The 12,430-nt window shown below is 44.2% G+C and overlaps 1 protein-coding gene across 1 annotated transcript; it reads right to left on the minus strand.

Annotated features, from left to right (window-relative positions):
- Nucleotides 1-364: 364 nt before the first annotated feature.
- On the minus strand, nucleotides 365-11,858 carry tex2l (testis expressed 2, like). Its single transcript, XM_070927222.1, has 11 exons — nucleotides 10,452-11,858; nucleotides 8,106-8,306; nucleotides 7,289-7,625; nucleotides 5,506-5,783; nucleotides 4,993-5,142; nucleotides 4,772-4,871; nucleotides 3,946-4,078; nucleotides 2,658-2,795; nucleotides 2,065-2,274; nucleotides 626-746; nucleotides 365-538 (listed from the first exon to the last, which is right to left on the minus strand). The coding sequence occupies exons 1-11, from the start codon at nucleotides 11,856-11,858 to the stop codon at nucleotides 365-367; spliced, it is 3,249 nt and encodes a 1,082-aa protein (XP_070783323.1).
- Nucleotides 11,859-12,430: the final 572 nt, after the last annotated feature.

Genomic DNA, 12,430 nt, shown 5'->3' on the forward strand with positions numbered 1-12,430 from the left:
CTTATATCTAAAGTGACATTGAGCTGTAAACATCAAAGCAGCAAATATATATATATATATATATATATATATATATGTATATGTGTATATATACAGTATATAATCTCATAGGGATCATTCACATGTAAACATTTGCAGAAGGTATCACTTGTTGTTTGTACAGTAATCTATCTCACTCTGACTGAACCATATATAAGGTACAAACAACGCCCAGACTCTCCATCTCACCTCGCGTACAGCGCTAAACATCCGACCTTTAGAAAGTCCTGGTTCAGACACAAACACAAGGGTTAGTGAGTCTGCCGAAAGAGCTCCTGAGGTCCACTGCAGGGTCGGCTCTCCTTGGATCATCGTCAGCGAGGCACTAGTCAGACTCTGCCCCAGAGATCTCAGGTGGGATCCTCTCGATGGACTCTGTGGAGGAGCTTTGGGACTGTTGGGACTGAGAGGACAGATGCTGCGATGCTCGAGGGCTGTCCACCCCGGAGTGCATCAGGGGTAAGTAGATGTCGTCCATGTTTGGCAGAACAAACACTTTCTGGAGAGGAAGCAACACGATTGTGAGAGAAGGGAGCTGAAGAAGGTGACAGCGCTGTACATAGTGCATGCTCTTATTTGTATATACCTGGAACTCATCCTGCAGTTTCTTTTCAATCCACTCGGTCACATGACAGAAAGTCACCTCCCTCTCCCCTAGTTTGGGACGAACACGCAGATCCAACTTGGGGGGCACACAGAAACTGTACCTGCAGAGGAGATCATCACGTCATCAAATCTATCACAGCTTTATTGAGACTGTTTCATCGTTGTTTTCAGACACATTTCACTCTCACATTGTCTCAATGCTCGAAACAGGTTTGGCGCTCGGCTGAAATGGATTGGTAGAATAAATAACTGTGCTTTTGGCAGGAGGACAAGGTGTGAAATTTGAGTCACACCGCAGAAACACGCTGCGGCTGAACATTTGGAACTGATCTGTTTTCGAATTAGCATTGTTTCTGAAGTTGCTGAATGTATTTGTGACATGCAGTGACTGGTACATCGGAGTGAAATCCATGTTTTAAAAATGTATATATAGTCTGAAATGAGAAAGATGTCATCTCAGTGTCTATATCCAGACTAGAGCTGGACCAATAAATCGGCCGACATCAGATTATTGCAGATATATCTGTATCGGTGTGTATGTCGGCCAATAACTAGCAAGAAATAACAGCACGGAAATACCGAAGTAGTTTTGAGGAAACATTGTCACCAATTACATAGTTTGTCCACTAGAGAGCACAAGCAGATCTGTATACTGTAAAATGTCCTGCTCAGCATCTACCTTGTTCACAATTTTAGGAAGATTGGTTTTTTTTTTTTTTTTTACATTTTGTGGTTTTCAAAAAATTACAACAGGCCGATACATCTCAACTCTTAAATATCGATGTTGGTATTGGTTTCAAATGTAATCCAGAGCCACTAACAAAGCAGCAAATCTGAAATTCTAACAAGGAGCTAACATACATAGAGCACAAAAAAAGTATTTGACAAATTCTGAAATAATTTGAACAACTTTCCAGAGAATTTAATTTGCCCACACACGACTTTTATACATTTATTAAAACTGAGACATTGTCTTCCAAAAACACAAGACAAGCCAGAGAATATCTGAAAACTGAAGACACAGACGGTGAAGAAAAATGTTGTGTATGTCCAAATAATGAAGAGTGGAAGAGATAAGAGCACCACAGACAAGAGTAACAGCACCTTTCTGTCTTTTTTTCCTTTAATTTATTTCACTTATTTTCTGCTTATTGACAAAATCTCCTTCACTCTGTTTGTGAGTTGTATTTACTGTAAATGTTTAATCCCCTTCAGTCTTTAATCTGGTCTTTGGAACAGCTACAGTATGTAGCATCTGACGTTCTAAACACTTTTTACATTTAGCAAGTTTCATATATTTGTGAAGGGTTTCTGTTTTTGTGCGTGTGTATTGTGGAAACATCTAATTGAATACTGAAGGCCTCACTCTTCTTATACTTTGGGTTTCAGCTGCAGTCGCTCTAACGCCTCAGTGCTTACCATATCCTGTCTGTAGGGGGCGGTGGGATGTTGACGACCAGAGTCCCTGACAGCTCTTGAACCTCCACAGTGAGCAGCAGGGGCGTGTTGGACATCTCCTCAAACTTCTTCTTAATGAACTCGTTCTCCGTCGCCTTCTGGAAATACTTGGATTTAGCGATTTTGTCCACAAATCTCAAAATCTTCCTTCCAGTCTTTCCACCCCCTGTCCTGTAAGAGAGGATTAGTGGAGAGGAGAGGAGCATCAGTATGATCCCGCATTCGTGAATAGATTTAGTGTTCAGATGCTAAAGTCAAAATCTGAGGAGAGATGAGAGTCCTAAATGAAAATGAAAGCCATCTGGGGTGCGATGTGAGTTTATTTTCTGCTTTAGAAAAATGAGCATTCACAACGCAGAAGGGTAGAAGTAACACTACATGGCGTTACTTATCAGAAGTTACACATTCTCACTTTTCAAGTAGCTGTTCATGTAAATGTCCTTTGACTCAATTATCTCACAAAAGCAGCACTTTTCATTTGTTACATTATGTCACTACATAACTTACTTTGAACATACTCATGAGCAGTGTTACTTTATATATCAGCATTATACCCATCAGTAGCTGGTGTGGATCCCTTCTCCCCCACTGGACCCTGAGGCTCAGAGAGAAGCAGCTCTTCCTCATCCGATGAACCAGCACTGGAGGACTCCTCGTCGCTGTCCGCCAACACGCTGAAGATGGGCCTGGAGCTGGGAGGACGCACAGGCAGACAGGTTACATGGATGGTAAAATTAAGGTATGGATGGGAGAATCAATACTACTGAACTTTCAGCAGTTTTGAACCCTAATTGGACTTATGGACAGATGCATGTATAAGAACAAATCTTGCAATTACTGTAAAAGTTTCTCCAACACAACAGCAAGTCTCTCTGTAAAGCTTCAGATGCGCCACAGACAGCTAATGTAAAGCTTTGCCTGGACTGTAATCCCTGCCACTGTGGCTCTATGACACGCAGGTCTGTGCTAATCAATGTAATGTGAAGCTCGGCTCTGTAGATCAGAGACCAGAGGGATCAGGGGATAGAGAGAGAGGTGTGTAGGTGTGTATTTGTGTGTGTGTGTGTGTGTGCAATGGAAATGAGATGAGAATGAAAATACAGTGTTTGGGCTGTCACTCCTGCTACTTGGCCCAGGCGATACAGTGGTGGATGAACTCCACCTTAAGATGATAGAAATACTGAGAGGTATTGATTTTTTTTAAAGGACCGCACCCGCACCCAGCCTGTAACTGCAGCTGTATAATGTCTTCCTTGGTCTTGGAGGGAGCTTTCTAAAGGCTGTGAAAATACCCCTGGAAGGCCTAATTAAAGATGCTGCTGAGTTGCATTACGGGGATTGTAGGCTCCAGTGCCAGTCAAGCTTGACTTAGGACTAAACGTCGTGATATCACTGGAGTACCCCATTTAATATCTCTGGGTGTATTAGGCCTTTGTAGATAATGTTGCACGTCATAAACTGTTTTATAGCAATATTGGATTAATATGATTTTTGCATCAAAGTGATCTGTGATTTGTCAGGTATTAAATTCACTCGATTCGCTGCAAACAGACATTCTCGTGCAGTTATTTTGTCCATTAATGTAAAATATTACAGTGCATATTAACATAAAATTACATACATTGTAAAAAGAAATCTTATGTCCATGATACTGATACTGGCACATGCTAGCTGCTATGACAAGTGACAATATCACATTCACATCATTTTTACACACAAATTCCACCAGCATATAAAAGTGGACAGTTGGGACAGTATGTGTGTGTGTGTGTGTGTGTGTGTGTGTGTGTGTGTGTGTGTGTGTATAGTGTGAGTGTGTATGGCTCTGCGTGTAGTACTGACCGTGGGCTACCAGTTTCGGTCGCGCAGTCTGTATCCTGACCGCCCTCTTTACCCAGCTTGGACAGGTTGAACTTGGTCTGCAGGGTCATCTGCAGGGCACCAGTGTAGACCAGCTGCAGCTCCACCCACAGGCCTGCGTGGGGGGGTGGGGGGGGGGGGGGGGGCAAGAAGAGAGGTCAACACCAGACCCACCAAAAATGAAGACAAAGCTCATGCACACAGCCTAATCTGGACACACACCGCTTAGTGGGCAGATTAAACAGCTTTCACTGTGATTATCGAGCCTTGAAATTAAATTTATAATAAATTACGACGGATTATAAATCCCCCCCCCCCCCCTCCCCTTTAGGAGTTGGAGCAGAAAAAAAAAACGAGGAAAAGCTGAAAACAAGATCAGTTGTTGATGGGCAGTTGTGTAACAGCAAAGTGGGCGGAGAAAAAAAAAATCACACACACACATAGACACATGCTGACACACTTAAATTCTCATTAGGAGTGTTGTCTGCCAGATTGCCTGATTTTTAAACACACACACACACACGCACACACACACACACACACACACACACACACACACACATACACACAAGCCAATATGCTCTAAATGTTGAAGGCCATGGCGTAATGGCTCTCCTGCTCTGTGAGATTACAACAGGATAACAGCGTCTGACGTGATGCTCTGCAGCACTCAGCTGTAATCACATGAGCAACAGGTCATCTTCTCACTCATCTCTTGTTGTTTCTGTGTGTGTGTGTGTGTGTGTGTGTGGTTACATATTGGGTGTGTATATTTTTTTACAGAGTTTGATCTCCGGTCTGTACTCACCTCTGTGGTTGACCTCTGGTCTGGAGGTAGTAGTGATTTGCGGCATGGAGCAGCCCATATCCATCTCAGTCAGAGTCAGCTCATTCATAAAGTAAGGCAGCTGTAAAAGAATATACCACATCATGACTTTAAAATCATATCAAATGTATCACACTTCTAGTCTATTTTAATTTCCTGTGACTTTAAACAGACACAGTAACTATCAGTGAAACTGCTCGCACTCGGATTTTGCTCAGCTTCTTCTGGATCTTGTGGGAGACCACGTCGGCCCAGTGCTTCTCCCGCAGGAAGTCCCAGAAGATTCGACCAATTAGAGCGTTGGCGTACGCAGTCTGGCTCATCCCAGGGTGCTCTGCTAGATCACAGGTACACTGTAAAACAGACACCTGAGTGAGGGCTGAGCAAGGACAAGAAAAGTGCAGGTTTAGTACAATCCAGAGCTAAAAACAGGAAGAAGAGTAGAATCATTTCATGAATTCGACAACGTCATGTTTCATTCAGTTTACTCTGAAGTGTATTCTCTTGTTATATTTTGTTTCATTCCAGGAGGCTTTTTTGATATGTACTGGCCCACTTTAATAACATGTTTGATGACTAATGCCATTTTATACTTGCCATTGTTATTGCACAGTGTCACTTTACTCTCTGCACATGATATATAACATGGAAACTGATCTGGAATCTTCCTACAGCCTCACTTCATTTGCTTGATTTTATCTGTAAGCATGACTTACATTTCCTTTGATGGTGGGGCTTGTCTCTGTGCTGCTGGCCCCAGTACTACAGAGGGGGGTCAGCTCCTCTGCAGCCAGGAGACGAGCCATGTAGCCAGGGTAGTCTAGCAGCGTAAGGCCCCTGGTGCTGCTGGAGGTCTGACTGACGTGAGCTACAGGGACGCCGGGGACTGGAGGCGTGGAGGGGGGGTCATCCTCTCTGCTGCCCATTCTGCTGGAGCCTCGGCTGCTTGGGACATTAACCGAGGCGCTAACGCTCTGTGCCTGTGCAGGGTCACCTGGGGGAACACAGGAAACATTGACCTGTTTGCTAAAGCTACAATTCATGTCTTTTTCTTTATTATCAGTGCTTTGGAAACGAAAGCCTTTAGAAGTAACTACCATGATTTCCATGAGGGTGCAATGAGAAACGAATGGAAATGGGAGCGTAATTGCACTTACTTAAAGGAATAGTTTGACATCTAGCCTGGTTCTGTCTGAACAAAATACAGCATCTCTAAAGCTCACGAATCAACACATCTTTCTTTTTTTTTCAAATGAAAACGTGTAAAATTGACAAGTTGTATTTTCATGGGGGGGTTCTGTGCCGGCATGTTTCGAGGGAGCATCTCGAGGCATCGCTACAACCAGCAAAGTGAGCAGGTGGAAGTCTTTTGCTGGGGATTAATTTATATAATCCAATATCCCAAAGGGGGCCTCGGGGCTTTACAATCTGTACAACATACTTGATATTAAAGAATTCTGAGAAAATTCTGTGATAAGAGAATTGTAATACAGAAGTTGAACATTGACACTGATATTCAAGGGATCAACATCTGATCAACTAAATGTCTGCATGGATATTCATATTGGATAGAAGATATTTTGTATGGAAGTTGGCTTGCCACAAGGCTGATTTAAGAAACACAGGTTGATAAAAAAAAAAAAAAGCCGTACTACATTTTTCCCCCTTGTACAGAGTTTCACTAATTTTCCAGGAACATGTGTGTTATGTGCTGACAAGCTGTGCATGCCCCTCCCTCCATCTATCCCTCCCCTTCTCTCTCCTCTCTTGCACTCTGGCTTCTCTGTGCTGGACCATCGGCCGTCCTGGGACTTATCTCTCTCCTGGCTGTTGGTGCCTATCCAGTCGTTGATCTGGATCTTCGTCCCCCAGGAGATTCAGCCCCTCCCTCTCTCCCTAGTTTGCATGTTATCATGGCTCTCTCTCCCACTCCCTCTGTGTGTGTTTGTGTGGCCTGTCCTCTTTCCAGGTCTCTATGGTTGAGAGGAGGTGGTGTGGCTCAGATCCTACTCAGTGGGTGACACCTAAAGCTGCTCAACCGTCCTCCTGGATCCATCCTCCTCATGTTTCACAATCTACATTTTGTCATCATCATTGTATTTACTATGATTTTCTGTTGTGAATCTATTCTATCTATTGCATGTCTATCCATCCTGGGATCCTCTGTTGCTCTGCTCTTCTTTAGGATTTTGTCCCTGTTAAAAGGGTTTTTTGGGGTGTTGACAGATGACAGATCAAATGTATTAGACAAGAACTAATGAGTAACATGTTTGCTCTTGCAACTCCAAAACAAAGCCGGTGCCTCTGAGAGATGTTTTTCTGATGCCCTGTCAGGTCACCAACCAACTGTGAGATCTGCGTGTTCCCTCGAAAAGGGATTGACTTTGAAATGCAAAGAATTGGAGCGTGTAATCCATAATCCACACATATATAGCATTTGTATAGATGCCTTATCTGGAAGCCTTCTGTTCTCTAATGCATTATTAACGTTTCTCATACCCGATCTGGACACACATCTGCTGGGCCTCTGTCTGTCCATCTCCTTTTCCCTCTCTGTATCCATGGATGCAAACAGGAAGTGACGAAACCACTCTTCTTTCTCCCGTCCTGTGCGGCCGAAGAGGTAAAGAGTGGTGGGAAGGTCATGGACGTGTTTGGAGGAACTTTGTTGTTGTGGACTTGCCGGTTCAGCCCCTGGTTCCTCCTCTCCCCGACTCTCCTCCGACCTTCCTCCTTCATCCCCCTGGGAGTTTGCCCCCGCTGCCAGTTGGATGCAGATGGGATACTTTGGGTTCCACACCCTCTTCCGAGCCAACACAGATGGCAGCAGGAATACCTTTGGGGAACAGTGGCAGAGTTTTGTTGTGTCAAAGCAAATGACAACTGTTAAATGGGAAATGCAGTCAGATGTCCCATTTAAGAATTTTTAATTAATGCTAGCCATGCTTAGCGACGTGGCTCTTGGGATGGCAATGTCAGTCTATCTTTTGGTCAACCACTTTGGTCCTGAGAAATCTCAACAATTGGTGTGCAGTTGGTATATGCATTCATGGTAAATACAGACTCACAGAGCTGTTAGCCTTGTTCATCCATAAGCTTATTATTTAAGCAGTTTTGCAGCTTTACAGTTTAGTTCCTATTTTCTCGGTCTTGAACTGGATTTTGTCTTGGGCAACAAAAAGTTTGACTGAGTCACAAGAACATCAAAAAATATCAGGTCTTCACTTTTCTGTGTATATCCAATTAAAGCAAATACAACAGCCTCCGACACAGAACAAATATTCCCTTAACACGGTAACTTATGCAATCATCATACTTTGCTCTTCGCAAGCTGAAAGGAGCGCGACTTGATGAACGTGGCCTCGAGGACTCTCTCATCGTATGTGGCCCTGCGGCTAATGTTGGTACGTGGGGAGTCCAGACGGAGACAGGAGCCCTCCAGGGTGGCAAAGACGGAGTGAGTCAGAGCTGGATGATAGGTTTCTGGGTCGTAATCATGTATCTCATTCATCCAGCCCTGAAAAGGCAGAAAGTAAGTGTTAATTTCAATCAACACTATGCTCGCGTTCAAGTGAGCAATAAACACTTGATCTGGAATTGTTTCAATCTTGAAACAAATATTATGTTTGTAATCAGTCTGTAGTATACAGCAAAAAGTGCATGTGGTTATAAATGTGTCTTTTTCAGTGAAAGGTCTGAGGAGGTTATTGGTCCAAACTATCAAACATGGTAAATTCACCTCAGTGGATTTAAACAGAAACTATTTTTGACATGGACAATTTAGTTGTGAAACAAATGCAGTACAGAAGGCGAGTCTGCAAGCTGAGAGTTTAAAAGAGTAGTCATCTATAATAATGTTATAGTACTAGAGAACATGCGTGGAATATAACAAAAAATAGCTTTTTGTTTGAAGGGACATTGTGTCCTGGATTTGGCCTCCCAGGCAGCACATCATTCCTGGCTTCAATACTGCTGTAGACAGACTTTACGAATCAGAGGCTTTAGGTTACAGATGGTAAAGGTTAGATTAAAAGAGAGGCGGTCTAGAATTAGATGCAGAGTTGGGGTGAACCAATCCTAGTAAACTAAACTCACATTACATACATTCAATGTCACTGTAATGGTTAAGAAATACTAGTTCACCATTTTAGGAAATGTGCTTATTTGCTCAGCTAACTGACTACTACTAATCAGCTAAGACGTGCTAGAACTATTACTGGGGAATGACAGCCTGGCGAAGTGTGAAGTGACAAAGATCGTCAAGGTGTATTTTCAGCTACATAATTAGCGTACAGACATGAGAGTGGTACTGATACAATATTATACACACTGAATTTTATTTGTACTTTATTAATAGCGGTGTCAGCCTCTGCCATCGCCTCTGAAGTGTGCCGGCAGTCAAACACCATAACTATTCTCATTCTGTCATCTGATTACCCAACAGCCTCTAGAAACACCTCACAAACCTTTCACATTTCAACAGCCCTCAGACTGAAACCGAGCTGCTAATGACCAAACAAGGGAATTATCTCAACATTGAGACAGTAAACCCCCCATTTCCAACCATCGCCATCACCACCCTGACAAATTACAGCATCCTCCTGCCTGTTTCCCCAACTAATTGCTTCTGGAACTGACAGTGTCTGGGTGGTAGCTGTCCTCTCCATTTGTCCAGTGTCAAAGCCAGGAGGAGAACAGTAATTACCACAGCCGCTCAGGCAGTTTTTATTATTGAAGGTTTTAATTGCGTTCTGGGCACCTTTTGTAGCTGCATGTCACTTTCAGAAGCTTTAATCTGTGAAGGAAACAGTCAGCAGAGGTTCTAAAGTGAGTCGCCGACTTGACACTGTTATGTTTTAGAACAAATTAGCATGGGTGGAAACTAATTACAAGTACTGTTGTTACTGTATTTGGAGTGGCCTTTAAAGTTCATTCAGAAATCATTCACAGTTTGTGTTTTTTAAAGGTTAGTCAGAGTAGTCTTCAGCTATGCTATTACAGTATGGCACGGTCATAAACATTTCAGTTTTTGTTAAATTTTTTTCACTGAAAAGGCAATTTTTGAAAAAGCTCTCTTGTACCAGTTTCAAGGGCATCACTGAATTGGAGAAAAACTGGTTGGTACTGTGTATTCATATTGAAGTTGCTATGGTCAGAAACCCACACTTTCACAATGCAGCTACATATGACTATGTTACAATGTACCTTAGCAATAACGTTAATTTACGTGGAATTGTGAGCCGCACTATTTCTTGACTGGGGGAAGTGTCTTCCTGCAGTCTCTTGAGGTTGCCTGGAAACTGGTCAGCAGATTTTGTTGAATTAGGAAACAGCCAGGCTATCTATTTTCCCCTGCTCCCTGTATTTGTGCTAAGCGAAGCTAACCGGCTGCTGGCTTAGCCTTATATTTAATGGATAGGCATTAGAGTAATATTGATCCTCTCATCTAACTGTCTGCCAGAAACCGAATAAGCATATTTCCCAAAATACCAACTCCTCAAAGGTTGGGTAGAACAAAGAAATTAAATTCAAAGTCCGATGATTCTTTAGCTCTTTCTCAGATGATATATGTGAAAGACCTGTTGAGAAATGTGTGAGCAGGTTGAAAATAAGGTGAGAACTAAAATGGGAGATTTTACTCCTTAATGACTCATCACTTTACCTTGAGGGTGTCAGGCTCAGTGCTGACAGTGCCACCTGTCAGAATCCCCTCTCCCAACAGAGTCTGTGGTGGTCTGTATGGAGGATCCGAGCAGGGAGACCCAGTGGAACCCATCCTAATGAGCAACAATCCCAGCAAGAAGCCCAATGCTAATCCCAGAGCCAGGCCAGAGAAGTATGGACTAAGAGGTAGGATGAAATAGCCATAGGACAGCACTGCCACACAGAATAAGCTCATACGTGGCAAAGGATGAGGGGGTTGAGAAGGGGGAGTCCTAACCAGGGGAGCTGCAAGGACCTGAGGACCAGCGGGTGATCTCCTCGCCTCGTGAGTCTCAACGGCTAATACTTGCATTATGTCCCCATCAGTGCATATTTCCAGCTCCTCATCCCTGTGATGCTGTCTGTAGTGATGCACAGGGCAGGGGCTACGGTGGCTTCTCCCAGGATGTCTAACAGATGGCCAGTCAAACACAGGCAAAACATCAGCATCTGTTTTTCTAGTGTTCCTCACAGGAGACTCAGAAAGTACCGTGTCTGTGCTACCTTCACGCCCCAAACCTCTGGAGCTGACAAGAGAATGAGCCCCCTGGGTCTTACCCTGGTGTTTGGGGCTGCCTGCGCTCTCCTCTCTCATGATCTTACTGAACATGCTGCTCAGAGGCTCGTGCACGGCCTCCGAGAGCTTCCTCTTGGTGTCCTCTAACTCCATTTTGAAGAAGCCCCCTTTCACACCCTCCCCGCTAGGGGAGAGTGCGCTAGGAGAAGGGGGCGCAGTGCGAGAGTCACCATTGCTGCGGGTTTTTGATTGGGTAAGCTGCTTCCACAGGTGGAGGTTGAGGCGGGAATCTGATTTTGACTGCGACACCTCGGGCTCTGAGCGGGAGATCTCCGTGGAGATTGACTTTACGAGGCTGAGAAGGGGCTTAGGTCGGAGGGTGGAGCCTTCTTTGAGCTCCAGCTCTGTGGAGAGAGACTTGACCAGGCTTGCAAGGGGTCGGTGGGTGGGTGAAGAAGGGCCTGGGGACAGGAAGCTGTGGCCAATGGCGGAGCAGTTTCCCAGAGAGCCAGGGGACGAGGGAGAAAGAGGGACGTGGAAAGCTTGGGACTGCAACCCTCTGTCGTCCTCAACAGAAAGCTGCCTCTCCTTGGAGAGAGATATGGAGGGGTAGTAGTCATCGTGGTCGAGGGAGAAGATGAGCTCACTGTCATCTGGACTGTCCCATTCTCCCTCTGTCCCAGTGAGCTGGATCACAATCCCTCGAGGGAGATGCCTCTTGGTTCCAAGGGAGGAGGTGCTGACTGGGGAGACGCCAAGAGCCGGACTGTGGGGCTCCTGGAGAGGCCTGCCACCTCCGCTTCCTTTATCCTCGCTTCTTCTCTCCCCATTTGTTCCACTCTCTGCCATTTCTTGACTTTACATCACTCAGCCAAGGCACCTAAGAGTCAGTGAAAGAGAATTAATAAAGAACATGGTCAGCTACATTATTGCGCCTCAGAGGCAGAACAAATAAAAGCAGTCAGGGAATGAGTCATAGTGAGAGAGAGGAGAGGCATCTTTTCTATACTTGTGCCTCATTTTCACAGAAACTGCTTACCAGAGCCAACTACGCAATAACGTGTGAATGTCACATAGTTAAGCTTTAGAAGAGTTGTGGAAACCTGCATTAATCTAAAGACTAGAGAGCCTGAATCAGATCCAAGTAAGCACTTCTCCCATAGCTGTCGCTCCACATACTGAATGAGCTTTAGAGGCATGCAAAAAATAGACAAGACAGTCTGTCTCCCCCAAATATTGCACAAACTAGGGCAGCTCAGGCTTGGATCTAATGTCTTTTGGGGTTGATTGAATGTCTATATAGAAGTCATTCAATTTATGTGCAAGTATTTTCTGTGCACATGAACATGAAGTGAAAAAGCATAATTTGAGTAAAGGTGCAGCCTGTCAGTGTAAAATAAAGAGAGTGTATTTTTGGCTTT

This window comes from Enoplosus armatus, chromosome 20 (assembly GCF_043641665.1).
Source record: "Enoplosus armatus isolate fEnoArm2 chromosome 20, fEnoArm2.hap1, whole genome shotgun sequence".
Lineage (NCBI taxonomy): Eukaryota > Metazoa > Chordata > Actinopteri > Centrarchiformes > Enoplosidae > Enoplosus > Enoplosus armatus.

What these genes read in the sequence shown, in the direction of transcription:
- tex2l (XM_070927222.1), bottom strand. Translation starts at nt 11,858, where the DNA reads ATGGCAGAGAGTGGAACAAATGGGGAGAGAAGAAGCGAGGATAAAGGA. An exon ending in AGAAGCTGAGCAAAATCCGA is followed by an intron (nt 4,872 to 4,992) that starts GTGCGAGCAGTT and finishes ATTCTTTTACAG; the next exon opens with CTGCCTTACTTTATGAATGA. An exon ending in ACCGAAACTGGTAGCCCACG is followed by an intron (nt 2,796 to 3,945) that starts GTCAGTACTACA and finishes GCGTCCTCCCAG; the next exon opens with CTCCAGGCCCATCTTCAGCG.